At 37.5% G+C, this 27,023-nt stretch overlaps 8 protein-coding genes and 1 pseudogene across 11 annotated transcripts; 5 read left to right on the top strand and 4 right to left on the bottom strand.

The window, feature by feature from the left end:
• Positions 1-2,062: 2,062 nt before the first annotated feature.
• On the bottom strand, positions 2,063-4,345 carry LOC100634188 (tRNA (guanine(10)-N2)-methyltransferase homolog). The gene is made up of 15 exons (XM_019995942.1): positions 4,175-4,345; positions 4,063-4,131; positions 3,941-4,014; positions 3,812-3,893; positions 3,676-3,768; positions 3,487-3,621; positions 3,324-3,437; positions 3,240-3,282; positions 3,116-3,196; positions 2,974-3,012; positions 2,798-2,929; positions 2,668-2,740; positions 2,504-2,617; positions 2,297-2,435; positions 2,063-2,215 (listed from the first exon to the last, which is right to left on the bottom strand). Exons 1-15 carry the CDS (start codon positions 4,241-4,243, stop codon positions 2,150-2,152), a joined length of 1,323 nt encoding a protein of 440 aa, XP_019851501.1. The 5' UTR covers positions 4,244-4,345; the 3' UTR covers positions 2,063-2,149.
• A 17-nt stretch (positions 4,346-4,362) lies between these two features.
• On the top strand, positions 4,363-10,423 carry LOC100634061 (death-inducer obliterator 1-like). 2 transcript variants are annotated; one of them, XM_019995936.1, is made up of 21 exons: positions 4,363-4,449; positions 4,494-4,831; positions 5,569-5,845; positions 5,917-6,118; positions 6,179-6,300; positions 6,409-6,512; positions 6,564-6,709; positions 6,763-6,971; positions 7,018-7,162; positions 7,209-7,305; positions 7,351-7,419; positions 7,465-7,683; positions 7,728-7,835; positions 7,897-8,051; positions 8,099-8,279; positions 8,324-8,413; positions 8,470-8,560; positions 8,665-8,763; positions 8,827-8,996; positions 9,080-9,914; positions 10,191-10,423. In XM_019995936.1, exons 2-21 carry the CDS (start codon positions 4,523-4,525, stop codon positions 10,325-10,327), a joined length of 3,765 nt encoding a protein of 1,254 aa, XP_019851495.1. In that variant the 5' UTR covers positions 4,363-4,449; positions 4,494-4,522; the 3' UTR covers positions 10,328-10,423. The 2 variants fall into 2 exon arrangements, with proteins under 2 accessions (XP_019851495.1, XP_019851493.1); XM_019995934.1 differs by having other exon boundaries at positions 5,569-5,857.
• A 38-nt stretch (positions 10,424-10,461) lies between these two features.
• On the top strand, positions 10,462-12,088 carry LOC109581647 (beta-1,4-galactosyltransferase galt-1-like). Its single transcript, XM_019995941.1, has 4 exons — positions 10,462-10,550; positions 10,632-10,733; positions 10,778-10,858; positions 10,906-12,088. The coding sequence occupies exons 1-4, from the start codon at positions 10,482-10,484 to the stop codon at positions 12,013-12,015; spliced, it is 1,362 nt and encodes a 453-aa protein (XP_019851500.1). The 5' UTR covers positions 10,462-10,481; the 3' UTR covers positions 12,016-12,088.
• Positions 12,089-12,118: 30 nt separating this feature from the next.
• LOC109581646 (tripartite motif-containing protein 45-like) lies at positions 12,119-13,899 on the top strand. Its single transcript, XM_019995940.1, has one exon. It carries the CDS (start codon positions 12,158-12,160, stop codon positions 13,784-13,786), a length of 1,629 nt encoding a protein of 542 aa, XP_019851499.1. The 5' UTR covers positions 12,119-12,157; the 3' UTR covers positions 13,787-13,899.
• A 1,423-nt stretch (positions 13,900-15,322) lies between these two features.
• Positions 15,323-17,559, bottom strand: LOC100633933 (enoyl-CoA hydratase, mitochondrial-like). Its single transcript, XM_003386271.3, has 7 exons — positions 17,398-17,559; positions 17,177-17,308; positions 16,237-16,434; positions 16,012-16,131; positions 15,896-15,966; positions 15,693-15,800; positions 15,323-15,598 (listed from the first exon to the last, which is right to left on the bottom strand). Exons 1-7 carry the CDS (start codon positions 17,528-17,530, stop codon positions 15,488-15,490), a joined length of 873 nt encoding a protein of 290 aa, XP_003386319.1. The 5' UTR covers positions 17,531-17,559; the 3' UTR covers positions 15,323-15,487.
• Positions 17,559-21,337, top strand: LOC105312608 (WD repeat-containing protein 43-like). 2 transcript variants are annotated; one of them, XM_019995938.1, is made up of 15 exons: positions 17,559-17,750; positions 17,943-18,044; positions 18,093-18,211; positions 18,972-19,083; positions 19,134-19,231; positions 19,280-19,361; positions 19,408-19,539; positions 19,682-19,783; positions 19,836-20,122; positions 20,177-20,339; positions 20,386-20,478; positions 20,627-20,740; positions 20,960-21,038; positions 21,086-21,156; positions 21,200-21,337. In XM_019995938.1, the coding sequence occupies exons 1-15, from the start codon at positions 17,586-17,588 to the stop codon at positions 21,224-21,226; spliced, it is 1,746 nt and encodes a 581-aa protein (XP_019851497.1). In that variant the 5' UTR covers positions 17,559-17,585; the 3' UTR covers positions 21,227-21,337. The 2 variants fall into 2 exon arrangements, with proteins under 2 accessions (XP_019851497.1, XP_019851498.1); XM_019995939.1 differs by lacking the exons at positions 20,960-21,038; positions 21,086-21,156; positions 21,200-21,337 and having other exon boundaries at positions 20,386-20,521; positions 20,627-20,716.
• LOC100633806 (elongation of very long chain fatty acids protein 6 pseudogene) lies at positions 21,275-22,261 on the bottom strand (annotated as a pseudogene).
• A 79-nt stretch (positions 22,262-22,340) lies between these two features.
• On the bottom strand, positions 22,341-23,354 carry LOC100633678 (elongation of very long chain fatty acids protein 6-like). The gene has a single exon (XM_003386269.3). The coding sequence runs from the start codon at positions 23,246-23,248 to the stop codon at positions 22,433-22,435; it is 816 nt and encodes a 271-aa protein (XP_003386317.1). The 5' UTR covers positions 23,249-23,354; the 3' UTR covers positions 22,341-22,432.
• A 56-nt stretch (positions 23,355-23,410) lies between these two features.
• LOC100633551 (zinc finger MYND domain-containing protein 12-like) lies at positions 23,411-27,011 on the top strand. Of its 2 annotated transcripts, none has more exons than XM_019995943.1 (8): positions 23,411-23,587; positions 23,657-23,795; positions 23,897-24,068; positions 24,233-24,402; positions 24,449-24,571; positions 24,621-24,747; positions 26,262-26,398; positions 26,820-27,011. In XM_019995943.1, exons 1-8 carry the CDS (start codon positions 23,448-23,450, stop codon positions 26,976-26,978), a joined length of 1,167 nt encoding a protein of 388 aa, XP_019851502.1. In that variant the 5' UTR covers positions 23,411-23,447; the 3' UTR covers positions 26,979-27,011. The 2 variants fall into 2 exon arrangements, with proteins under 2 accessions (XP_019851502.1, XP_019851503.1); XM_019995944.1 differs by having other exon boundaries at positions 23,654-23,795.
• The last annotated feature ends 12 nt before the right edge of the window (positions 27,012-27,023 follow it).

Raw genomic sequence — 27,023 nt, 5'->3', positions numbered from 1 at the left:
CATAAAATCACACTTTTATTAGCAATAATAATAATACTTTTTATCATTGTTTTATTTTTATTCTGAATGAAAACGTAATATGACGTATTTCCGGTGAAACAAGCCTCAGAACATCCGGTCGGCCCGTGTTTCATATCCAGGGGTATATAGTATCTATGATTTAATCATTATTATCAGGGATAGACTAACGTAACCGGGATTGGCAACGGGATCACGTGAGCGCATCATTTGTGTATAAAAACTTTTTGCAGTCTCTGTTATGATTTTCAAGATGGCGAGTCTGAGTGATAGGATATTATTACAGAGTCTGATAATTGACTTCCGGTCCGTAACCAATCCCGGTTACGTTAGTCTATTATATCCCTGTTATTATCAACAAAAAATACACACTCTAAATTTAGTATTCCTCAATGAGACTAATATGCAGCTTATAGCTTGAAGTAGGGGCCCAGTGTATTTATTGGGTTTCCTTCAGCTCACATAATTCATTACCCTCTGATTTACACTTTTTTATTCCGTGCTATAAAGCTTAATAATAATAATAATAATAATAATAATAATAATAATAATAATGATAATAATAATAATAATAATAATAATAATAATAATAATAATGATAATAATAATAATAATAATAATAATAATAATAATAATAATAATGATAATATAGCTAGCACTGTATATTTACTGCTAGTATAACATTTGTAAGAGTCTGATTTGCTGCCATTTGCATCTGTTAAATGAACATGTACAGGCTGTTGCAGATATTGACTGATATGACTCATGAGCAACCGCTTTCTCTTCTTGAATCCCTCAATCACCTATTGTATTAATGTTAATTTTTATTGTCATCATAATTATTATGGCAACAGCAGATTTTTTCATCTTATAGAGCGGTTTCATATGACGTCACAGCATGCGTCATAATTACTTCCGTATGGCAAATGGCTACTTTGCCATTCATTTGTACAGCGATATAAACTCTTCTGGCAGGCTTCCTTAATTATGAGCATGGCTAATTCATGCTGCTCTTTCATTTTCCTGGACTCAGGGATGCAAAGGAAGCAAAAATTCCTCGGATAGAGAACCAGTGAAGCGGCTGAAGTGAACACAGCCTTGTCTTGTTACTCCTATAATTATTTCTATCGCTACTTTTCTGCTTACTACTGCTATAACTTTACTCATTTTCTGCCTTGTACTGTATGAAAGAAGTTATAGAAGAAGCAACTTTACTGCTGTAAACGAGTGAGGCTCATCAATTTTTGCCATACGGAAGTAATTATGACGTCAAAATGTGACGTCACTGAAACCACTCTATCTTCCTCCTATCTACAATAGGGCCTAGGCAGTGATAGGATATTATTATAACGAGTACCTAGACTAGTCCTCGCCTACGCAAAGCTGGGCGAGGCCAATGATAGATAAGGAAAGTCTCCTGACCTGATAGCACAGTCACACCATCATTAACCTTGTCCTTAACACACAATTAATAGTGGATTGGAAATGGAACTTGATGACTACATGATAGACTACCATCCGTACAGAGGTGGAACTAATCCTGAGCACAGGCCAGGAAGTGATTCTCAAACTCTCTCCTTCCTTAAACAAAGAATATTATATGATCCTACCAGGAAGAATGAGTTTGAAGCTGATGTTTGTACATGGATAGAAGAAGACATCCTAAGTGGAGTCAAAGCTCCTGTAGTCATTGCTATTGCACCAGGACATTCTCAAGATTCCACTGGAGAAGGAAATCTATTGTACAGTATTTTGGGACAATTCATTGCTAGGGATAACATCATTGATGGTAGGACTCTGTTACATCGCACAGGCAAAGTTCCCAAATCAACAGAAGGTGGACCGGGAGCAAGAGATCAGACTAGACATGAAGAAACAATTGAAGTCAGTGTTCCTGAAAAAATGAAAGACAAAGAAGTCTTTATCTTTGACGATGTCTGGACAAGTGGTGCTACATTAAGAGCTTGTAAAGAAGTAGCTATTGCTGCTGGAGCTGCATCAGTGAAACTATTTGCTGTTGGGAAAACAGCATAATTATGACAACTGAGGGAAACAAAGTGAAACTATTCTGTTTGAATTAAATAATAATAAATATTTAATAATTGTTGTGCATTACAGCATTAGTAATGATTTATTTCTTTTGAAAATACTTTTCTCTAAAATCATCAAACGGAGTTAAGTCAGGATGAACCAGATCCTGTGAAATAACAACAATAATAACAAATATAAAATAAATAAATAATGATGATAATTATTAGAAGGAATGGATGAAGAATACCTTTTCCAAAGATGAATTAAACTGCAGTGTCTTCTCCATAGTGATCAGCCATCTTGATGCAAAGTTTTGTGATAGACATTGTTCAGACATTGAGACCAAAGACAGGGAAGGATGCTTAGGAATGTAACTAGGATCAAACCTTAAAAATGACATAGACAGGAACAGTACAATCAGCTATCATCATATCACAAAGTATCAGTTCATTACTTGTCCCCGATGAATGGCAGCCAGTACACTAGTCTACCTCCTTTTACTAGAAGTCTTGCTGACAGTTTGAGTAAGTCAAATATAACTGCTGACAAGTTATACTTGATCTCTTTCCTTTACAAATAATCTCATAAACTTTTATAAAATTAAACAAAATATCTCACAATTGTCCCTCCTCTTCTTTTGATGTTAGAGTGTCATCAATACACCTCAACCCTTCACGAATACCGTAAGGAGCTAATAACGACATTAATAATAATAATAGTTTAATAATAATAATAGTAACAATCTTACGGTCAGTCACAATGGCATCAATGATTTCTTTCTCTCTCCAGACTGAGTTGGACACATCAGAGACCATCATATCAATGTACTGATGCTCTAGTGAATATTGGGACAAATTATTCCTAACACTTTCATGACGTCCTTGAAATTAAAAAAATAATTCAAAATGAAATCTTAGGCTTAACCTCTCCACTTTCCAGCACTTGATGACCTGGAGGATTTACCTATAGCAATCATTATTATTACAGTTATTATTGTTATTATTATTATTAGTATTAGTAGTAGTAGTAGTAGTAGTAGTAGTATTAGTATTTCTATCATTATCACCTCTCCCATGTATTATAGTCCAGTCTATATCAGATCCCAGTACATAGCCCCCATAATGAGCACAGGCTATCAGTATACTCCCTACATGAGACAATGAGACTGTTAGTTTGAACAGAGCCTGTACCTGAGCCAGCAAAAGGATCATAAACCAGTTTACCTGGTGAGACCTGTAATGAGGAATGAGATACTGTATCATGACCTAATGTACTTGTGCCATGTTAGCCATCACTAGTGAGAGGAGAGGGTCCATTGATGTATTACCAATGAACTGCCTTGTCCTCAGTGAATAGGTACTTATTAAATGTCTCTGACCTATCGATAACTAATAATAATAATAATATCATGATTATTGTTATTATTATTATTATTACCAGTTTACAGAAGAATATTTGCTTAGGATGCTCAGGAGGTTTGTCCTGTCTTTCTCCATAATCCTCCAGGAGGTGGAACTCATGCATTGGCTCACTGAGATTAACCTTACCAGCAAAGGGAAGGAATGAGAGCCACTATATAATGTATGATAAAACAATGATATACCTACACTATATAGGTTTCATTACTTCAATTGCATTTATCATGTATGAAGTGTTCAGTTTCTTATTGAAAGACTTGACTCTCACACAAAATGTATAACCTGGTTTAGAATAAGGTTCCTAATTAAATAAATAAAATAAAATAAAATAATAATAATTCTACCATGACATGTGTTGGGAGTCCCATGAGACATGTCTTCAAACTATCGTAACAATTCCCCCGTCCTATCAGCTGGTACACACTCCTATAGGTATGATACAGTATAATTAATTAAATGTGTGGGTGTTGTACTTAATGAGTACTGATCTCCTGGCGATAGATTGAACCTCCTCATCAGATGAAGCACTGAGTACTAGGAAAGGACTCTGCAATATAATAATAATAATAATAACAATATTATTATTAATAACAACTTTATTTGTATAATCTGCTTCATTGAATGTAACGTTGACATTAAGAATGGATATTATTGATTTCAATTCCTGCAATATAATATTCAAAATTGAGTAGCATATACACGTGCACCTGTAGCCTCAGGTCAGTGTGTTCCTGAGCAAATAAACAAAGAAATTGTCTTCTCAGTCTGGCGGCCATTAAGCATGCAGTTTTGCTTCTAATTAAACGGATTGGGTTAATGAAAAATTAAATAAGATCCCAACGTGCTCTCATGAAGTTTTATTTCTAATTAAAAGAACAATAGTAAAATTAAAATATGCACGTGCGTATTTGAAGTGTGACACCTCCTAAAGTGAAGAGATATTCATCAAAGATTGAGTTCAAAGACACTCTTAGTGTAGAAGGTTAGTCCTCAGTACGGCCTCATTACTACCATCCTTTATAATAGAAGTGATATTGATTGAACCACGCCCACTCATGGATCAAGATGATGACCACGCCTCCTTTCCTTCTGAATGGACTCTACCTGACCTGCCCAAGGGACCTGGACCTCCGCTACTATCAACACAATTTGAAGACATTTTCTGTGGAGGGGACGTTGGTACGGTACCTCTCATTGGACTGGCTGATGATGAGGACATTAACAAGACACTGGTACAAGAGGGAAACAATGGATCAGCTGATCCTGGTACCACTGGAACCGAGCTGATATCAAGTATTGAAGAGACGTTGGAAATGACACCACCTCCAGGAGGATTTGACTCTGTACAAGATAATAACAACCAAGTAAGAACCTTTAAGAACCTTTAATAAGTTAATGATTCTAATATTATGTTTGGGTTGTATGTGTCAATGGTTTGGAGCAACTTTAAAAAATTGTAAAAAACCCAAAATTGATTGGAATTGACTCAAACTTTCTACACAACATTAGAACATGTATATGTATTAGGGAAAGTTATAAAAATGGAGAATTCTTTACTTTTCATTTTTGGCAAAATTTTGCCAAAATGCCTGTACTATAGTACAGGGGCTTTGGCCCAATTTTGGAGCAACTTTAAAAAATTGTAAAAAATTCAAAATTGATTGGAATTGACTCAAACTTTCTACACAACATTGGAACATGTATATGTATTAGGAAAAGTTATAAAAATGGAGAATTCTTTACTTTTTATTTTTGGCAAAATTTTGCCAAAATCCCTGTACTATAGTACAGGGACTTTGGCCCAATTTTGGAGCAACTTTAAAAAATTGTAAAAAATCCAAAACTGATTGGAATTGACTCAAACTTTCTACACAACATTAAAACATGTATGTGTATCAGGAAAAATTATAAAAATGGAGAATTCTTTATCTTTTTTTGGCAAAATTTTGCCAAAATCCCTGTGCTATAGTACAGGGACTTTGACTACATTTTATGCTAACAAGAAGCAGCAGCTGGCATGAACACTATACCAAAAACCTGTGGGAAACCCTTTTTAAATTATTAATTAATTAATTAATTATTATTATTGATATAATTACAGGTTCTTGTTAGTGATAAAGCAGATAGTAGTACAGTAATGAAGGAAGATGGGGAGAGTGTTACTCCTTTACCAGCTCCTGATGAACTGGTAAGTACTACCAGCGAGAGGAAGGAGGAGGAGGAGGAGGGGGAGGGTGTGTCTGAGGAGGTGACCACTTTCAGACGCTCCAAGAGACTGAGGTCAAGAACCAGCGAACAAAATGAAGTACCTTTACCAGCTAAGAAACCAAAGAATACCTCAAGCATACCTCAAGAACCTTCTGGAACCACTGACGGACGTAAGAGGACGGGTATATTATTATTGATTATTATTATTATTGATTATTATTATTATCATTAATGTTGACAGTAAAAGTTAAAGAGGAGCAAAGTCAGCAAACTGATGAACAGTGCGAATCCAATAATAATGAAGAAGACACACCTTCTGATAATAATAATAATGATGATGAAGGAGTTGGTTCATCATCTTCATCATCAGAAGAGGAAGAGGAAGAGGACAGTGATGATCCTGACAAGGTTTGGTGTATCTGTAAACAGCCTCATAATGACAGGTATACACTTATTTATTTATTTATTTATTTATTTATTTATTTATTTGTATGCTGGACTAGGTTCATGATTTGTTGTGATCGTTGTGGTGAGTGGTACCACGGTGACTGCGTTGGTATCAGTGTGGCCGAGGGGAAGAGGATGGAAAGGAACGGGCAGGACTACCTCTGTATCAACTGTAACGGTATGCTAGTCTAATTAATGGATCATTATTATTATTATTATTATTATTATTATTATTATTATTATTATTATTATTATTATTAATGTATTATTATTAATGTATTAATAGATAATGAAGTTGCTTCAAAGGCTGAGAAAGCAAAGAGCAGAAGCATGAGGTTATCAAGAAGAGAAGAGCTAAGGACCAAACAGATCAACCAGCTGTTAGAAAAGGTACCTATAGTACATGTACATGTACATGTAATAATGGATCCACCTCAATAGAGAGGACAGGCAGCATCATCAGGTAACGTAAAGAGCTCTCAACCAGTCAAACCAGTTAAACAGGAAAAATGTACTTGTGGTGGTCCAGGGTGTGACAGATCAGCCATTACCAGTAACATCTACTGCAGTGAAGGATGCATTAAGAAGTAAGAGACACATGGTATACACTACTTACTGCTACCCTCTCTTCTAATGACAGACATATTGAGTTCAGTTTAAAGAAGCTCTCCATCCTCGGCCTGTCCCACGGAACTGGGTCTGAACTGGGCAAAGGATCAGGTGGTGTTACTGTAGTGGATACAAGGAGCAAGAAGATACTGACTGGTCTGGCAGCCCCTAGTGAGAAGTCCCTCCTACCCTGGATCAAGAACCACCCCACGTATAAAGTATATGTACCATCGACTAAAGGTGGGGACTAATTAGAATAAACCACACCCACTTTACTCTCTTGTAGTCCTTCCTGGTTCTAAAAAGGTTCCTTCCTCTCGTAAGTCTCAGGACGAGGACAGGAAAGATGATGAATCCGCTGGTAGCAAGTTTAACACTGAATCAGTTCGGAGCCACGCCCAAAAGGCTCTGAAACAGGTGCTGCATACAAGGTAAGGGGTGTGGCAGTGGGTGTGGTTTAGCCACTCCCATTATCAGGTCTCAGTTGGTACCAGAAGAAGAGAGACCAAGTGATGAAGTGATTCTTAAGTTATCTAAGGACATTGAACTGAAGCTATACAACCTACACAACCAGGTCCCTAGGGTATTAATGTGTTTTAATGTTATTTTATTGTTTTAGGAAACGAATCAAAAATATCGTGTCAAGTGCAGGAGCCTTTTATTCAATTTGAAGGACACAAAAAATGAAGTAATTTTAATGATAATAATAATTATTATTATTATTATATTTTAGGGTTTATTTAAGAAGATATTGTGTGGTGAGCTCTCCACTAAGCAGCTGGTGAGGATGAGTCCTGAGCAGTTGGCATCGAGAGAACTGGCGGAGTGGAGAGAGAAGACAATAAAGAAAGAACTGGAAATGATACAGGAAGTGGCCAAGGAAGAACTCCAAATGAGTTCTGTGGTTCGTAAGATGACCTACAAAGGAGAGGTTGAGATTGAGAGGGATAATGTAAGTCCATTAGCAGCTGAACTGTCCATGAGCTTCAGTTACAGACGGTTCCTGTACTTGATGTAAAGTCTCATGATGAAGTATCTTCAACCACCAACGAACCAACTGGACCAGCTGGAACTAAGAATGAGCCTATTTACACACCACCTGCCGTAAGAGACTTTAAATACATGTACATGTACATGTACTGTGTACGTCCTTGTATATTATTAGGATTCTCTAATGTTCTCGTTACTGAATGACACCACGTCTAAGCACGGTACTCATGTATTTGATCAAAACTGTTCCATTTGCACTGGGAATGAACCAACTCAGTCTGTCAAAGAGGAAGAGGCTACTAATGATGATGATGATTCAGTGATCAAGAGGTACATTGTGTCTCTTAGTTTAACTTATTGTCACTCTCTCTTGTTAGTCCTGATTCAAGGGAAGGTATTGATCATATAGTCACTTCTCCTGACTCACTGAGCAGACCAGCTGCTCCTCTCTCCTCCCTCCCTCCCCCTCTATGGTCTGGTAATATCAGCATGCATGCCATGCCTACCTTTTCAGCAGTTGCTTATCATGTCTCAGGAAGGGCCCAGGGACTCCATGAGGTAAGTACCAACTGGTAGGGACCCTGTGGTGATACTGTTGCTAGATATTTCCCCAGACTATACAGATAGTAGGAAGAATAGCTCATGCTCAGGTATGGGACTATATTGACAAACTGAAGTGTTCAACAACAAAGGTAATTAATAATAATAATAATGAATATCATTAGTGACTCCTCCTGTGTTCCTTTAGGAGATTGTCATCCTAAGGTTTGAGAGGATAGAGTATGAGGAAAGGGAATTCATTGAAATGATGGAGTACCTCATTCATAAACACAGATACGGTCAGCATAAGTACATATTATTATTATTATTATTATTATTATTATTATTATTATTATTATTATTATTATTATTATTATTATTATTATTATTATTTATTGTACAGGTGTGATGCAGTGCAGTGCTTTTGTTAAGGATATGTATATCATTCCACTGTTGAGTAATGAGCCAATACCACCCCAAATAATGCCCTTTGATGGACCAGGTATGATAATAATAACATTAATAATAATAATAATAATAACGGAAATAATTAATATTATTTTAGGACTCCCTCCTACCAGACAGGACATGTTCTTGTGTGTTATAACTCGAATTAAAAATGTCGTCATACCAACAACTGCCTCTCCACCAAAGAGGAGGCCTTCATCACATGTACATGTACCAGAACCACAGGACGTACATGTAACAGCCACTGGAACAGAGCGGAAACACAAGGTAGGGGTGTGGTTATAAATTGCTATTTATTGTAAAATCATTTTATCCAATTAATTTTTTTATAATCATTATTTTGTCTTTAGGTTGAAATTGGAGTTGATGGAGCCACACCTCCTGACACACCTACTGTACCAATAAAAGTTTCCTTTTATGGCGAGTCAAAGGATTTTGACAATAAACAGCAAGAAGAAGCTACTGCTGAAACCAAGCCAGTTCCTTCAGCTGGTACCAGTAGCGGCGGGAGCATCAGCCAGTCTGGAATACAGTCAATCCTATCAACACTGAGTGATGAGAAACTACAGGAACTAGCATCAGCAATGTCTACAATACAGCCGTCACAAGAGGGTGTGTCCTCACCAGGTCAGGCCCCGCCCACTGGCAGTGAGAGTGAGAGTAACGTGAAGCCAGTGATTGGTCAGAGAGAATCCAAACCATCTCTTGATGAACGACTGTTAGCAATACAAACTAACATTAACACTAATGTAGTGACCACACCTACTGACCAGACTCATTCTAATAAAGGACCTGAACTTACTAAAGGGATTGAAGGAGAGAGGTTAAGGGAAGTGGGTGGGGCAGGGTACCAGGGTGGGGGCGTGGCTACAAGCAGTGACCGAGGTGCCTATTCTGCTGTACGGAGTACTAGTGGACACTATTCATATACCAGTTACCATGACAACGTCCCTCCTGATCAACAGTACCCCCATGAGTACTCAAGGGACTCTTACAATGAAGGACCACCTCACAATAGACCATACCATGGAGACCCACCTCACAACAGACCATACCATGGGGACACACCTCATAACAGAGGACCTTATGGAGGTAGAGAACCTTATCATGGAGGCAGAGGACCTTATCATGGTGGACAGTATGAGGAGTATTATAATGGACCTGAGGATCAGCAACACTACTGGGGTCAGTATAATTATTTTAAACTATTCATGAATAATTCTGTTTGATGCTAATGATATGAATGAGGTTTCCAAATGCTGTGGAGACTACTACATGATGCAAAAATACGACAAATTAACTGCTTGTCATAACTATGTCTCCATGGATGTGTTTAAACAGATAAACATCCTATGAGGTGTTAAATGGAATTTGTAAACCCTGGGCTTTGCCCTCTGTTTCCAAATTCCATAAACACTTTGTGGGAGGTATTTATCCATTACCTATTGTTTTATCTCACAGATTATAGAGGAGACAGATCCAATAGAAGATATTCTCATCATCATAGAGGAGGAGGAGGAGGAGGTGGACATTATGATAGGAGGAATAGTGAGGGATCATCTTATCATCAGAGGACCAATAGGTGGAACAATAACTGAAATACAATAACTAATGAATATCATTGTGTCATTGTTTTTTTATTTTTAATATTATGAATACAATTCTCCTGTTTTGAGTGTTAAGCACTGACGGTATTTATTGCCACTTGTGAAAAATACCCGTGAATATCCATTCCTCAGTAGCTAAGGAAAGATGAAGTTTGTCACCAAGTTGTTCTTAGCAGTCTTATTAGCTCTTCTTCTCTTTCTTGTGTTCAGATATGTAAGTGTATGTTATTGTAGCAGAGTAGAGTCAGCTGATGGGGGAGGTGGTGGATGCTAGTATAAACTTGTTTATTTTTAGGCTCCAGGAGAGATCATGGATACTAGAAAAGGACCTAGTATCAAGAGTACTCTTGCTAGTACCTATGGTGAGGAGGAGGAAGACCATATGCATACAGACAAGGTAATGTCATGTCTGTAGATAATGCTTAATAATTCCTTCAATAGCTGCTACCTGATCCACTCAGACATGGCCAGTATCCTAACAATCAGAGTGACCTCTGGATACAAATATCAAAAGAGTTTATTGTAAGAATCATTTCACAATGCTACACTAGTAAAGTCTGTTTTACTAGATAAGGAGACTAGGTTACCTTGACAAGAGAGATGGGAACAATGTTAGCATTAACCTCCTATCAATGCAGTATGAGAAGAAAGGACACCCTCCAGCCATATTCCTCAAGATTTATGATAAATATAACCAGGCTGTCTCTTGCCTGTCTACCTCATTAGAACTTGGTTCTCTCAAAGGCAGAGACACCTATGTACTTTATTTGATACGCAGTCCACCGTTAATGCCTGATCAGACAGGTTCTGTATCACATGTCACAATATCTACCAACAAACAATGTCTTGCTGAGTCTGATTCTATTCTCATCAGGATTGTTGAGGATAAACCGCCTAAATATAATTTTGGGATATGTCTTCATAAAGCATTTGAGAACCTTTCCCCTAAAGTCATTCATGATTGGGTCAAGTTGAACATGGAGTTAGGAGCAGAAGTCATAATGCTGTACCTCCAAATGAAGGCTCCACAGGAGGTTTATAACGTATTACGACCTTACATTGACAAGGGGAGAGTAGAAGTATTGGACTGGCAGTTGGAGCCACCACTAACCAGTGTTGATTCATACTACTATGGACAGACTGGAGTTATATCTGAATGTATTTGGGAGAATATGCATAAAGTGAAATATCTCGGACTGAATGATGCAGATGAGTTCTTTGTTCCTTTGAAACACAACAACATACCAGATATGCTGAGAGAACTGGAGACTATAGAAGAAGCAAGGAGAGCTGGTTCATTCATATTTACTAATGCACTGCTCAGAGGTTCCAAGGCCCTGCCCATTGTTACTGAAGCATTAAACTCAAAGAGCTGTGACGGATTGAGAGTTGATTCACTACCAGTTTACTTCAAGAGGTCTGAGTATTGTCTTGAAACAGGAGGCCAGTCAGTAAAGATGATAGTTAAACCTGATGCAGTATTCACTGCATGGGGACACCTTCTGCTGTCTTATCGGTCAGACAAGTACTTAAAAGAATACATAGTTCCTGATACAATGGGCCTCTCCTATCATTACAGGCCAGGTTGGAATGACTATAAAGGATGTACCACACCAATAAAAGAAACAAGGATCATTGAAAAGTTCTTTACTAACATAACACATTGTAGTGTGTTGTAAAATGAGGCTTCATCACTTAATTATCGATATTATATATATTAGTTTTATAGATTACCAAGGGTAGCTATATAAATATTTGCAGCAATCCTTACAAAGGAAAAGGGTGTGGCTCATTTGCTCCCATCCCAAATTCCCAATTGCAATGGCGTCAAAGATGACTGAGATATGTACTATTTGTCAATCTACATACTCTGATCCACGTCTACTACCTTGCCTTCATAGTTTTTGTAGGGCCTGTCTTAGCAGGCTTCCTTCGGTCAGAAGTAGAACAGTCAAATGTCCATTGTGTAGAACTGAACACAACCTAGGGACTGGCGGAGTTGATAAATTATTGGCCAACACACAACTGGCTGGTAAAGTGAGCCTTCCGGTTCAAAAGTGTGGCCAATGTCGAACTCAAAAAGTAGTGAGCTTTTGCTGTGAATGTGAAAGCTATCTTTGTGACCTCTGCCATCAGGCACATACACGTATGGCCACATTCCAGACTCATAAGGTGGTTGACCCTAGCCAGGCACAGATGAAGCCCAAACCAAAGTCTTTCAAGTGTTTAAACCATCCAAAGGAATTGCTTGATGTTTACTGTGTCTCTTGTAAAGTTGTAATATGCCGAGACTGTGCCTTGTACACTCATCAAGGACACAAGTTTAAGCCAGGAGAAGAGGCTGCAACTGATATTAAAAAACGTTTAAAATCAAATCGTGATCAGCTGCAAACTAATTTGGAAACGTTTCGTTCACACGCCAAGACAATTGCATTAGTAGAGAAACATGTCACTACATATCCAGATAAAATGAAGTCCTTCATCACGTCACATTTTGAAGCCCTCAAGTTACAGTTGGAACAGCGCAAGGCGACTCTTTTAAGAGACGTAGACACTCAATATAATGGTTTCTCTAAAACACTTTATTGTGAAAAAGATATTGTAGAAACTGGTATTTGCAAACTTGAAGCTGGAATAAATTTTGCTGACCAATTAGTTCGTAGTGCTGACAAATTGGAAGTTTCTATTTTGGGTACTCAAGTACTTTTGTCAATGCAAGAATCACAGACTCTATCTTGGAATCCTTCAACCATCAAAAATCTTGGACCATTAGCATACATAGCACAAGTAGAAGCTAATCCATACCAAGCACATGATCCATACCAAAACTACCATGGAGCTTACCCAATTGCTTCGCATTCACAGCATCTAGGAATGTCAGATATTCTTTCAAATGAAGAATATTTAATTCAACACATTGGGCTATTGAGGCTTGTCAATAATTTTGAGTTACAGCTATACCCAAAAGGATATCAGGGACACAATGCATCTGCAAAATTAAAAAAAAGTATAGTAGCATTGATGTCTGCAAGTCATTTAAGAGGTAATGAAAGAGCTACATTTGTAAAGAATGGGACATACTGCATAGAAGCTGAAGTTTTTCTACACCAAAATAAAGCAATTTTTCCCAATTTGAGTATTTCCTGCAAGTGTAACGGTCCAGCTCCAGCTAGTGCTTCGAAAAAGCAAATTAATTGTTCTACAGCAAAAGTTCTTGGTGGGGACAGTGAAAAGTGGAAAATTACTTTCCAATCATTAGAGGCAGGAGACTACGAAGTGACAGTGAAGCTTCTCATTAATGACGATGAATTTAGTGAAAAGATGACAACTATCACATTAGAAAGATCAGGTCAAGTTGAAGTTCACTCCCAACAGCACTACTACAATCCTCAACCAAGACAAGTGCATTGGTCACAACAAGATGTTTATGGTTATGATTATGATGATTAATGCAGTTTTGTTTGTCCTTTTATCGGTATTTAGATTTTTTAACTTTTTAATAGACTTTGTTTTTTCTTTATTTTTGTAAGAATTAGATTATAGTTTAGATCTATCACCAAAAATTTACACTTCCTCGCCTACATAAACAGCTTACACAGTATCCTCCTACACTTGAAGTTACTTGTTGGTTAGTTTCCTTACCCTAGTTACAGCAATGAATCAGCGACAGAGCTTCACTTTTCCACAGTCTTCCTTTCAATTTGGTCCCAATATCACCAGCTTATCATTGAGACCAACTCTACAACCCTTACCTATTCCAGTTAGTCCAGCAGCTACAGATGATGGCAGTACTGCTGTAGCTACACCTAGTGGCCAGTCATGTGGTCAGTGCCAGTCAGCAGATGAGTCTGTTAGATACTGCAGTAAGTGCTGCTGTTTCCTTTGCAAGCCCTGTACTGATTCACACAAAAGAATGGCCACATTTAATACACACGATCTAGTTCTTCCTGAAGAAGCAGACATAGCTTCAAAGTACAATTGTCCAAAGCATTCAAGTGAATCTCTCAACGCTTATTGCATGACTTGCAAGTGTTTGATCTGTCAGGACTGTGAGCTGTGCTATCATTACAAACACGAGACCAAGTCAGTTACATCAGCTAGAGAAAGCATAAAGGCTCATTTAAAATCAGATTTTGAGTGTCTTTTAAAACACTTGAAGTCATTCCAGTCTCACTCTGAAGAGATTGCTGAAGCTGAAAAGCACACCACTTCTTATCCACACAAGCTAAAAGGGTTCATTAGTGAGAATGTGAAGGATACAGAGCATAAGGACAAGTTACTCAAAGAAGTTGACACTCACTACAGCCAATATTCAAAAGCACTCTCCACTGAAAAGGATTCAGTGAATAAGGCAATAGGAATGCTGGAATCTGAGATAAAATCAGCTGATCAGCTTATGAAAAACAGCAAATTATCATTATTAGAGTTTGCTGTTCAAGGTTGCAAATCAATGTCATCAATGGACAAATTAAAATCAATGATATGGAATCCTATTAATTTTGGGCCTTTACTTTGTGTAAATGACAAGCTTGTTTCAGCACGGCCAGTAAAGACCGGAGGATGGGGACCGCCCACTACAAGTGCCAGTACCAGTGACACTGATATTAAGCTGATCAATGGATCAGTTTCCTTTAGTATAAATGAACCAATAACCTCATTCCACATTGTGAAAATAGATTTTAAATGGACAAGAATGGCAGCGTTGCCCACAAATTTCCGCTATCGTTCTACGACGAAGTTGCTGTTTCCAGATTTTGATATTTCTTGTGTTGTCATTGGCCCAAAACAACGAGCAGTTCCTTGCAAAATAGATGAAACCTCTAAATCTAACGATAATGAAGCCTCGTGGAATATTTCTGCTAAAACCGAAAGTCCTTTTACAATTAAAGCAGAATTAAAATTAAATGGTGATGTTTATCGTCAAATCTCAAAATATTATAAATATTAGTAACTATTATTAGTAAGAATGTAGCTATTCATTAGATCTACTTTTGTTATACTTTATGACCACATTAAAAGGTCAAATTCCTTGTTGTGAACACTAAGCAACAATAACAGTTACTATTATTATTTTTTGTAGTACTAGTATTAATTAAATTTTATCATTATTTTTGTAGTAGTATTAATTAATTTTTTATCATTATTCGATTATTAATTGTCTTTAAAGTCTGGTTTACGTTTCTCAAGGAAGGCAGTCATTCCCTCTCTTTTGTCATCAGTAGCAAATGAAGAATGGAACAATTTCTTCTCATACAACAAACCCTAAGTACACACACAGCATGTATTAATACAGTACAGTACATGCAGTATTAATACAGTACATAATGTATTACTGCAGTACATTGTTAGTTCTTACATTACTGAGTGGTAATTCGTCAGACATGTTAACGGCTTCTTTACACATTGCAGCTGCAATCTGTGAGAACTCACCAATACGTTCACCTAACTTGATAGCCTCTCCCACCTACCAGTAGACATAATACAAAAGACACATATAATAAAGGTGTTTAATTCATTAATTCATTAATGGTGTTTAATTCATTAATGGAGTCTATTTACCAGTTCCTCTACCGGAAACACTTTACTAACAAGACCTGCTTTCTCTGCCTCCTGTGCACTCATAAATTCTCCTAATACTCAACATTAAAGAGGCTCTAGTGTCTCTCCATTGTTACCTGTTAGTATCATTTCCATTGCTTTTGATTTCCCAATGGCCCTAGTTAGTCTTTGGGTGCCTCCTGCTCCAGGTATTGTACCCAGTGTAATCTCAGGCTGGCCAAACTTTGCCTTTTCACCTAATAATGCATTTTAATATTGAACGGATTGTCAACAGTCAAAAGAATGAAGAAGCATGTTTTTTCAAACAACCAACAGCTGCTCTCTCCCTCTCTCTCTCTCACCTGCATATATAATATCACACATCATGGCCACCTCACAACCTCCTCCTAAAGCGAATCCATTCACAGCTGCTATTGTTGGTTTGGGACACTTTGAAATGATGTCCCAATGAGATAGGAACTTTCGAGCATAGCAATCCTGAAAAGACTTATCCTTCATCTCAGCAATATCAGCTCCAGCAGCAAAAGCTCTTTCACTACCTACAGCATCAGAGAACCATTAGACTGTACTACCATTAGACTGTACTACCATTACACTATACTACCATTACACTATACTACCATTAGACTATACTACCATTAGACTGTACTACCATTAGACTATACTACCATTAGACTATACTACCATTAGACTGTACTACCATTAGACTATACTACCATTACACTATACTACCATTACACTGTACTACCATTATACTATACTACCATTACACTATACTACCATTACACTGTACTACCATTATACTATACTACCATTACACTATACTACCATTAGACTGTACTACCATTACACTATACTACCATTAGACTATACTACCATTAGACTGTACTACCATTAGACTATACTACCATTAGACTGTACTACCATTAGACTGTACTACCATTAGACTGTACTACCATTAGACTATACTACCATTAGACTATACTACCATTAGACTGTACTACCATTAGACTATACTACCATTACACTATACTACCATTACACTGTACTACCATTATACTATACTACCATTACACTATACTACCATTAGACTGTACTACCATTACACTATACTACCATTAGACTATACTACCATTACACTGTACTACCATTATACTGTACTGTATAAAACCATTACACTGTACATTGACATACAATACATATAATACCATTATACCATCATACTAGTATACAATACCATAACACACTGCAATACTGTACAGTGTACTATTAACAGCATACCAGTGATCACAATGGCGTCAATGCTGGTATCAGTTTCCATTTCTTGAAGTGCTTCTCCTATTTCAGAGACCAGCCCATCACAAAGGGCATTCAGTGCTTTGAGACGATTCAACTGAATCAGGCCAACATTTTCTATTATATATATTAATAATGATTAAAATTAAATATAATAACAAGAACATTAATTAAAAGAATAATAATTTTATATTAATTTCTCTTACTCTTTTCTCCTCTCTTGTCCACTTTAATATACTCGTACTGTACTGCACTGCTCGTGTGGAGTCCTTCCCCTCTCATCACTCGCTGGAATGAGCTCAACATTCCTCTGGATAGACCTACCCTGTACAGTGACATATTGGCAGTGGGCGTGACTGGTATTAGTCACACCCACTAACCACGTGTACTGATAATGGCCTCCAATAGCTCATTCTGTAGAGATGGTTCATTATTATCAGTAGTTAATGGAGGGAATCAAGTATCAGTGTGGAACACGGCTACTGGTAGACAGGTCTGTAGAGCAACTGGTCACTGGTCCACTGTACTGTCCACTGGCTGGTCTGAAGGATGGGACCAGGTACCATACATTACCATTACAATGTACTGTAGCAGTGATCAGGGGGATGGATGGTTGGTGGAATCATGGTTCAAAATGGCTGGTTTATTATCGTCTTGTTGCCCCGCCCCTTCAAGCGAAGGGGCGGGGCAACGAGGCCAGGTTTATTATAGGCCATACCTTACATTGTGTGTGTCCTCCTCCTCCTTGCAGTCTAACCAGAAGAAGAGAGGTTCACCATTACTAGCTATTGGGGTTGAGAATGATGGTCTGATAATATGGGATATCGACCAGAATGAACAATGTGCAACTATGGTGAGCTATATTTAGAACTATGTGATGATGTAATGTTACTAATAATAGCCAGTGGATGGTTGTGGGGGTGTGGTCAGTATATCATGGAGTGGTAATGATTCATTGTACGTTACTGATGGATCTAAACTGGTCTACCAATGGACAGTAGGATCAGGCTCTTTGGAAAGGTAATAATAATAATAATAATAATAATAATAATGTATGTATAATGGTTTAAAGTTGCTCAATAATTGGATTGTATTAATTTTGGCCAAATTTTGCCAAAAATGAAAAGATCAGAATTTCCCACTTTTATATTTTTTCCTGATACATATACATGTTCTTATGTTGCGTGGAAAGTTTGAGCTGAATCCGATCAAATTTGAATTTTTTATTATTTTTAAAGTTGCTCCAAAATCGGACAAAAGTCCCTGTACTATAGTACAGGGATTTTGGCCAAATTTTGCCAAAAATGAAAAGATCAGAATTTCCCACTTTTATATTTTTTCCTGATACATATACATGTTCTTATGTTGCGTGGAAAGTTTGAGCTGAATCCGATCAAATTTAAATTTTTTATGATTTTTTAAAGTTGCTCCAAAATCGGACAAAAGTCCCTGTACTATAGTACAGGGATTTTGGCCAAATTTTGACAAAAATGAAAAGATCAGAATTTTTCACTTTTATATTTTTTCATGGTACATATACATCTTCTTATGTTGCACGGAAAGTTTGAGTTAAATCCGATCAAATTTGAATTTTTTATGATTTTTTAAAGTTGCTCCAAAATCGGACAAAAGTCACTGTACTATAGTACAGGGATTTCAGCCAAATTTTGCCAAAAAATGAAAAGGTCAGAATTCTTCTATTTTATTACATTTCCTGATGCATTAGCTCATTCTCTGTTCAATTCCTTGATTATTAATGAGTTATAATTATATTTTGCAGGTGGAAAGCTGATAAAAATGGTGTTTCTTGTCTATGTGTTGGTGAAAGAACTTTATTAACTGCTGGGCGGAGCATTAAGCTATGGGATATCAGCACTCAAGCATTAATTAAAGTAAGATATGGCGTCCATTTTAAATTTTCATTTAATTTACTTCATTGCAGCGTTTCACTGGTCATGCTAGCAATGTTATGTCACTTTTCTTTGTCAACAAAAATCAATTTATATCTGCAGCTGATAATGAAAGGAATATTAGTCTTTGGTGAGTTGTTATTATTATTATTTATTTATTTATTTGTAATTTGTTTAGGAACATTGCTACAGGTGGTAGTGTCTCTTTGGTTTGTGAAAGTAATGTCCTATCAGTTCATGGTATTGAAGATGAGGGACAGGTATTGGTTACTTACTTTATAAATGTCTGCTCACTCTCTCTCTCAGTTCAAGATAGGGTCTGTGTGTGATGATGGGGTCGTTCAATTATTTGAAATTGATTCTTATACTAAAGTACCTGGTCCTCAGGAACCAGCTGCCAGCCTTCAATTTGTAACTCAATCCACCTCAAAGCAAAAGGTGAAGCTAATAGGTTACTCTATTATAGATGTACTTGTGGTTATTGTACATCAACAGTCTTATATCCACATTACTGGTTTGTTAACTCCCACTGGTCTAATTAGTACCCACACTCTTATTCACTGTCCCTGTCACCCCACAGGTTCCTCTTAGTATTCCAGTGTTAGCTCTACATGTTTCTTCCAGTCCTGGTGATATGGTGATAGCTCATACCTCAGTGGTTCGGCCAGTGTTTGAGACTATGGTAAGTGGATGGGTATAAAGTCTGACCTCCTCCATTGCTATTTTAATTGTAGCCTTTTAAACAATCCGAGTCTCATTCTTTATTGATAAGAACAGTCCCTAAAGGATTATTAGTACCCACACCTGCTCCTGGCTCTGGTGGGGGGAGTGGCTCCGCTGGTAAAGGAAGCGTGTCTATAGTTAGTCTCTCCACCCCACGGACTATACGACAGGACACTGGACAGGACACTGGACGGGACACTGGTGGAGACACTGGTCGGAACAGATTAGAGGAACAGGTTCCAATGTATCAGAGACTCCAGTCACTCTCTCTATTGGAGTCTGACGAGAATGATAAAAGGTTTCACCACATTGATGTTGTTGTTGTTTATTGTTATTGTTTATTGTTATTAAGGTCCAAACTATCGGCTGAGAGTCTCTCGTTGCTTGTTCTTCAGGCGGTTCACAATGATGATAAGAAGTTACTGGAGCAGGTTATAAGAATAGACACAAAGAGAGTGATCGACTCAACAGTTAGGAAGCTATCTATAACTGCCATTGTACCTTTTCTAAAAGCAGTAAGTAATGGAATTATTTATTTATTAATTAATTTATATTCTGTAGCTGATAGATGCCATACATGTTAATCCGGCTAAGACTAATGTTATTCTGTGGGTTAGGTCAGTCCTGTTAAACCACACCTCCTACCTCCTCACAGTGAGCCTCCATACTCTTGATTAGCCTAGCAGCTGTTTCTAAAGTGAGAGCTAAAGCTGTAATGATGGCTCCCATCAATGAGTGCATATACCTCTCAGTGTCCATCCAGTAACACTGTGTCTGTGTGTGTGTGTGTGTGTGTGTGTAGGTGCCACATCTTTTAGATTGTTTGAGTGTGTTCTATCAGTCGATGGAGAGCAGGACAGCACTGTTTAATAAAATGGCTAAAATTGAGGGGAAACTGGATCTACTATTAGCACAAGTTAGTTAGTTAGTGGATTCACATTATGCACACAAGCACAAGTGTCTGGTGATATCCCATCATTGCTCAGTTCAGTGTTTCATGTACTTGTACATTATAGTCTCGTGTAGTTGATTGTATAATGTTTATTGAAATGTACACGTGTACAGGTTACTGTGTAGTACAGTTTATTGCTAGTCCTAATGGATATATTTATATTAATTGTGTACATGTCCACAGTCTAAAGCTGATGATGATGAGAATGATGATGAAGAAAGACTATTAACAACTCCAGGAGCAATAGTAACAGCTGGTGAAGGTAAGAGAGTGAGTTATGGTCCCTCCATTAATGATTGACTGCTGTAGATGAGGAAGATGAAGATTATAATGAAGGAACTAGTGACATAATCATATCAAGTGAAGAGGAGGAGGAGGAGGTAATCATGTTTAAAGATTGGCTGTCACCTTATTTATTAATAGGAAGAAGATATAATGGATACTAAATAGTCAGTTTGGAATAATTTAATTTCTTGTATTATAATAATTTGGCAAAAATAAGAACATAATTTATTTTATTATAAAAATAATTTCACTATCCAGCTAATGGTGTGTTTCCTGTTTTTGATAAAATTAACAACAAAAGTAACAAGAACGTGGCCTATTAAATTAAATAAATAAATAATAACATTTAGTTCAGTCTCTTTTTGTTTTTGGGCTTGCTTTGATATATCGCTGGTAAAAGAAGTTGGCAAAGAGAATAGCATAAGATCCATAGATGATCATACCAGCATAGAACACATTGATATCTATTTCACAAGCTTCTCCAAAGCTATAGCTCCTAAAGGCAGTGAAGTTAATGACTAGAGCAACAACCATTTGTGACAGCTGGAATATAGTAATACACCTTGAGACAGCTGAAGGGACCCTGTACCCTAATGCTTTAATGGCATAGTAAGAATACATGGCAGCGTGTACTGAATAGTTCATGCTACCAAACCAAATACCAATAGCACTACTGACTGGTCGACCCAGCCCGTAGAATGAATACACTAGGACTGTACAGTGATGATACCAATGGAGGAACTGTAAAGGGCTTTTACGAAGAATGACAAAAGCAGTGTCACCAAGTTCTAGTACTTTAGACAGAGTAAATACAAAGCACCATAGACTGATGTGTGGATTATAAAGAGCTTCTGTCTTGCAGACTGATTCAGTGAGACCCGACCTGAGTAGGATATCCAACAAATGAGGTACGAGACAAGTGGAACCAATAATGGAGAATATGGCGAGGAACAAGTTCCAAGCAAAGAGCACTCGTCTGAGGTCGTATGGAGGACGAGTAGACATCCACTTCTTCCCTGAGAAGACCAGAGCAACATAGAGAAGGCACAATGGGAGAGTCCAGAGCCAGTTATTGTAGAGCCATGACTTGGCAGCAGAGAAATCAAACCTTGATTCAAAGTCCCTGAGGTAAGGGACCCTCTCTAATGGAGTGGAGAGATACTTCAATGGAGGAGACATGAGGAGAAGAGCTGGAGGAATGGTTGCTATTACATTTGATTATGTAAACAGTAGATCTACAGTACCCACCCAAGAAAAGGTCATACTGACTATGATAAGGTCAAATAAATTCAATTTAATTCACATAATTGCTCTAAAATTATAAATTTCCTATGTCAGCAAATGGAATCTACCACTAATATTATAATAAATTCAGTTAGTCTTTCTCTTTTTAATGACGTATCGATCAAAGAAGTACCAGCCAAACAGAAGAGCATAAGACGCATACATGGCAATGCTAGCCTTGAAGACAGACCAGTCAAACTGGCAGTCTATAAACTCATTCCGATACAAGAACCCAACCACATTAATGAGGATACCAATAAACATCTGGGTCAGTTGGAATATCGTGATCCAGAGTGCTACCCTTGATGGGACCCTGATACCATAAGACACTATAGCGTAATATGTGTACATGACAGAATGGACAATAAGATTAACACCAGCGAACCAGTGGCCGGCCCCAGTGACCAGGTTACCCAAGCAATACCACGAGAACATCAGTACAGTCACGTGATGGTACCAATGGAGGAACATTAGCTTCTTCTTTCGTAAAACAATAAACACGGTGTCGCCAAACTCAAATATCTTTGAGAGTACAAATAACACAGCCCAGAGTGTAATGTGAGGGTTGAAGAGCCCGGGTGATATACAGGTGGTGTAGGGGAACCCTTTCTCATAGACAGTGTACAGGAGTAGGGGGACTATTGAGAATGAGCCCATGATGGAGAATGCTGCCAGCCCAACGTTCCACATAAACAGCAACCTCTCCAGACGGAACGGGGCTCTCTCCTTCATTGCTAGAGTGCCAAGAAAAACGAATGCAACGTAGAGTCCACTGGTTACAAAAGTGAGATAAAAGTTATCATGTAGCCAGCGAATAGATCCTCTGGCATTGAAGGCTTTCTCCAGCGGGCCAGTAAAAGGAAGATACTCTAAAAGAGACATTGAGGACCTGTCCATAGCCATAGTCACCAGCTAGAGTCTCCTCCGGCACCAAATGCGAGACCAAACGACACCAAACTCACCCTGTACTGCAATAACTGCAGTATTTACTTGTGGGCAGCCACTCCTCCAATAATTATAGCAACAATACGGGTGTGGCTATGACGTCATAGGGTGGTACTAAATTAAATTGGTTGCTAGGATACAGTACAATTATACAATAATGGCTGGTGCTAGTGAAGAGATGGAGGATGGTTTTGAGGTAAATCCTTTGGCTAATCCAAAAGGAATCAAACTCTCTTGTCACCTCTGTCAAAAACCAGCCAGGATACAGTGCCCTAGCTGTAGATCAACCTACTACTGGTTAGATACAACATCAATTCATGGAGTATATATATGTAGTTGTCATTAATTTCATATCCCGTGTAGCAGTGTAGATGACCAGTTGGCTGACTGGAGGAGCATTCATTCTCAAGTTTGCAGTTTAATAGCTTCACTTAAACCACCAGAGACTCATGCCAACTCTGACACCGAGAGAAAACAAAGAAAAAAACACCAACAACAAACAAGAGTAAGAACAACAACAATAATAATAACAACAATAATAATAATAAGAACAACAACAACAATAATAATAATAATAATAATAATAATAATAAACATTTTTACTAGGACCGCATAACAGAAATGGCACTGACAGAAGCAAGGAAACACCTCCACAATGAAGACTATACCTTGGCCTTCCCTCCATCTTTACTTGCACTGAAGTTACTGACAGACACTCATGGACCAGCTCACTTGGAACTAACTCCTGCCCTGCTACTGCTGGCACAATCATCTCTAGGTAGCACCATTGAGTTATTGTCACCTAACATCTTGACATAGACTCTTACCTCAAGTCAAATGTCATTAGTTACTGTACAGTGATGCTGCTCCCATTAGCACATGCACAATCATTATGTGACAGTGCCTTATTCACACTTGATCAATAGCTGATCTTGTTTGTAGGACAAGATCAGTTACGTAATGCAGAGAAGTTCTTGAGTCAGGCACACTGGACCGTACTACAGAACAGTCAGACCTCAGCCTCTCTCCACTCACAGCTTCATCGTAACTTAGGACTCCTGGCAGCAGCTAGAGAAGAGTACCTAATGGCCAAGAAGCACTTTGCTGAAGATGTAATTTGTGTATAATTATTAATGAAGTAATGCATCCTCTTGATAGATATATCAGTCAAGTATAGCTTATGGTACTCAGTCAATAAAAACTGTAGGCGGTTTGTTCCAGCTGGGGAATATATTCTTAAAGGAAGACAAGCCAGTGGTAGCTCAATCCTTCTTTAATGAGGTGGATAAGTACATGTACATGAATGTTTTACCTTTATACTGTTGTATAGGTCATTAAAATATGGCTGATACATTTAGATGGTATTATACAAGAAATGATTAAAGCTTTGCAGACTCCTCCATCAACTTTTGCACTGCCAGGAACAAAAGATCCACTGGACAGCATTGATACGATGAGTAAGAACCAAACCCAATAGAAGATACATGTACTGAACCACACCCAATAGAAGATACATGTACTGAACCACACCCAATAGAAGATACATGTACATCGTAACTTGAATAATTGAAGTCAGAATCAGCTCAAACTTTCTACACAGCATAAGTACATCAATATGTATCAGAAAATGTAATAAAAATTTGGGGTGATTTTGGAGCCATTTTTTGAAAAAAACCATGGGCTATAGTACAGGGAAATTTTCAGAAATTGGCTCGTTTTTTTAAATGGCCATAACTTGAAAATTTGAGCTCGGAATCGGCTCAAACTTTCTACATAGCATAAGTACATCAATATGTATCAGAAAATGTAATAAAAATTTGGGGTGATTTCGGAGCCATTTTTTGGAAAAAACCATGGGCTATAGTACAGGGAAATTTTCAGAAATTGGCTCGTTTTTTTAAATGGCCATAACTTGAAAATTTGAGCTCGGAATCGGCTCAAACTTTCTACATAGCATAAGTACATCAATATGTATCAGAAAATGTAATAAAAATTTGGGGTGATTTCTGAGCCATTTTTTGGAAAAAACCATGGGCTATAGTACAGGGAAATTTTCAGAAATTGGCTCGTTTTTTTAATGGCCATAACTTGAAAATTTGAGTTCAGAATCGGCTCAAACTTTCTAGACAGCATAAGTACAACAATATGTATCAGAAAATGTAATAAAAATTTGAGGTGATTTTGGAGCCATTTTTTGGAAAAACCATGGGCTATAGTATAGGGAAATTTTCAGAAATTGGCTCGTTTTTTTAAATGGCCATAACTTGAAAATTTGAGCTCGGAATCGGCTCAAACTTTCTAGACAGCATAAGTACATCAATATGTATCAGAAAATGTAATAAAAATTTGGGGTGATTTCTGAGCCATTTTTTGGAACAAACTATGGGCTATAGTACAGGGAAATTTTCAGAAATTGGCTCGTTTTTTAAATGACCATAACTTGAAAATTTGAGCTCGGAATCGGCTCAAACTTTCTAGACAGCATAAGGACATCAATATGTATTAGAAAATGTAATAAAAATTTGGGGTAATTTTGGAGCCATTTTTTGGAAAAAACCATTGGCTATAGTACAGGGAAATTTTCCAAAATTGGTTCGTTTTTTTAAATGGCCGTAACTCAAAAATTTGAGCTCGGAATCAGCTCAAACTTTATACATAGCATTAGGACATCAATATGTATCAGAAAATGTAATAAAAATTTGGGGTGATTTCGGAGCCATTTTTTGGAAAAAACCATGGGTGGAAATTTTCAGAAATTGGCTTGTTTTTTAAATTGCTGTAACTCGAAAATTTGAGCTCAGAATCTGCTCAAACTTTCTACATAGCATAAGGACATCAATATGCATCAGAAAATGTAACAAAAATTGTGGTTTTTGGTCGAAATAATATTTCTAAAGTGAGTGACAATTCTCACCTACAGGTACATGTACTTAAAAGGTGGCCGGTATAACATTTTCCTTTTTTCTTTCAGATGTGGCTGAGAGAGTTGAAGCCAGACAACAGCTACAGACTGTACTGTCACTCCAAGAGATTCAGTCGCCTTCTTTTGCATATAAAGCTTGTTTCACACTATCACTCCTCCATGTAATCATGAAGGAATATCCACAGGTATATACAGTGTAGCCTTTATAATAGGGACTCCTTTATAATGGAGCACTTCTATAATGAGGACACTTTGTAATGTCACAATTGGTACGAAATGAGGACACTTCTACAGGTAGTGTGGGCCCAATAGTGTCCTTAATAAAGAGGCTACACTGTACATGTATTAAGGACAGGTAGTGTGGGCCCAATGGTGTCCTTAATAAAGAGGCTACACTGTACATGTATTAAGGACTGGTAGTGTGGGCCCAATGGTGTCCTTAATAAAGAGGATACACTGTACATGTATTAAGGACAGGTAGTGTGGGCCCAATGGTGTCCTTAATAAAGAGGCTACACTGTACATGTATTAAGGACAGGTAGTGTGGGCCCAATGGTGTCCTTAATAAAGAGGATACACTGTATATACAATAATCTCTTCATATAGTCCCTAGCATACATTGATGAGTGTACAAAGATAAAGACTGGTAGCTCTACTGTCATTGAAGAAAGAGAATTTGAAGTAGGAGCAGAAACTACAGGAAAGGACATTGAAATACTAGTAGCTACTCTGAGGGAGAAAGAAATGTTTAAAAATGATAAATAATAATAATAATGATAATAATAATAATAATAATAATAATAATAATAA

Source organism: Amphimedon queenslandica, unplaced genomic scaffold, assembly GCF_000090795.2.
Source record: "Amphimedon queenslandica unplaced genomic scaffold, v1.1 AMPQUscaffold_13427, whole genome shotgun sequence".
Taxonomy (NCBI): Eukaryota; Metazoa; Porifera; class Demospongiae; order Haplosclerida; family Niphatidae; genus Amphimedon; species Amphimedon queenslandica.
This window is presented reverse-complemented; position numbering and strand designations above follow the sequence as displayed.

Bases quoted from the DNA above. Each gene is read 5' to 3' on its own strand.
- LOC100633678 (XM_003386269.3), bottom strand. From the start codon at position 23,248: ATGGCTATGGACAGGTCCTCAATGTCTCTTTTAGAGTATCTTCCTTTT.
- LOC100634061 (XM_019995934.1), top strand. From the start codon at position 4,523: ATGGATCAAGATGATGACCACGCCTCCTTTCCTTCTGAATGGACTCTA. The intron at 5,858-5,916 runs GTATATTATTAT...TAATGTTGACAG, and splicing joins TGACGGACGTAAGAGGACGG to TAAAAGTTAAAGAGGAGCAA. The intron at 6,710-6,762 runs GTAAGAGACACA...TTCTAATGACAG, and splicing joins AGTGAAGGATGCATTAAGAA to ACATATTGAGTTCAGTTTAA.
- LOC105312608 (XM_019995938.1), top strand. From the start codon at position 17,586: ATGGCCTCCAATAGCTCATTCTGTAGAGATGGTTCATTATTATCAGTA. The intron at 19,084-19,133 runs GTAAGATATGGC...ACTTCATTGCAG, and splicing joins GCACTCAAGCATTAATTAAA to CGTTTCACTGGTCATGCTAG. The intron at 19,784-19,835 runs GTAAGTGGATGG...TTTTAATTGTAG, and splicing joins GGCCAGTGTTTGAGACTATG to CCTTTTAAACAATCCGAGTC.
- LOC100633933 (XM_003386271.3), bottom strand. From the start codon at position 17,530: ATGTCACTGTACAGGGTAGGTCTATCCAGAGGAATGTTGAGCTCATTC. The intron at 15,967-16,011 runs GTAACAATGGAG...GTTGAGTATTAG, and splicing joins AATGGAAATGATACTAACAG to GAGAATTTATGAGTGCACAG. The intron at 15,801-15,895 runs GTAAATAGACTC...GTCTACTGGTAG, and splicing joins TGTTTCCGGTAGAGGAACTG to GTGGGAGAGGCTATCAAGTT.
- LOC100634188 (XM_019995942.1), bottom strand. From the start codon at position 4,243: ATGGCCGCCAGACTGAGAAGACAATTTCTTTGTTTATTTGCTCAGGAA. The intron at 2,930-2,973 runs GTTAAGCCTAAG...TTTAATTTCAAG, and splicing joins AAGTGCTGGAAAGTGGAGAG to GACGTCATGAAAGTGTTAGG. The intron at 2,741-2,797 runs GTAAGATTGTTA...TGTCGTTATTAG, and splicing joins TGATGCCATTGTGACTGACC to CTCCTTACGGTATTCGTGAA.
- LOC109581646 (XM_019995940.1), top strand. From the start codon at position 12,158: ATGGCGTCAAAGATGACTGAGATATGTACTATTTGTCAATCTACATAC.
- LOC100633551 (XM_019995944.1), top strand. From the start codon at position 23,448: ATGGCTGGTGCTAGTGAAGAGATGGAGGATGGTTTTGAGGTAAATCCT. The intron at 24,069-24,232 runs GTAGCACCATTG...TCTTGTTTGTAG, and splicing joins GCTGGCACAATCATCTCTAG to GACAAGATCAGTTACGTAAT. The intron at 24,572-24,620 runs GTGGATAAGTAC...ACTGTTGTATAG, and splicing joins CTCAATCCTTCTTTAATGAG to GTCATTAAAATATGGCTGAT.
- LOC109581647 (XM_019995941.1), top strand. From the start codon at position 10,482: ATGAAGTTTGTCACCAAGTTGTTCTTAGCAGTCTTATTAGCTCTTCTT. The intron at 10,551-10,631 runs GTAAGTGTATGT...GTTTATTTTTAG, and splicing joins TCTTTCTTGTGTTCAGATAT to GCTCCAGGAGAGATCATGGA. The intron at 10,859-10,905 runs GTAAGAATCATT...CTGTTTTACTAG, and splicing joins AAATATCAAAAGAGTTTATT to ATAAGGAGACTAGGTTACCT.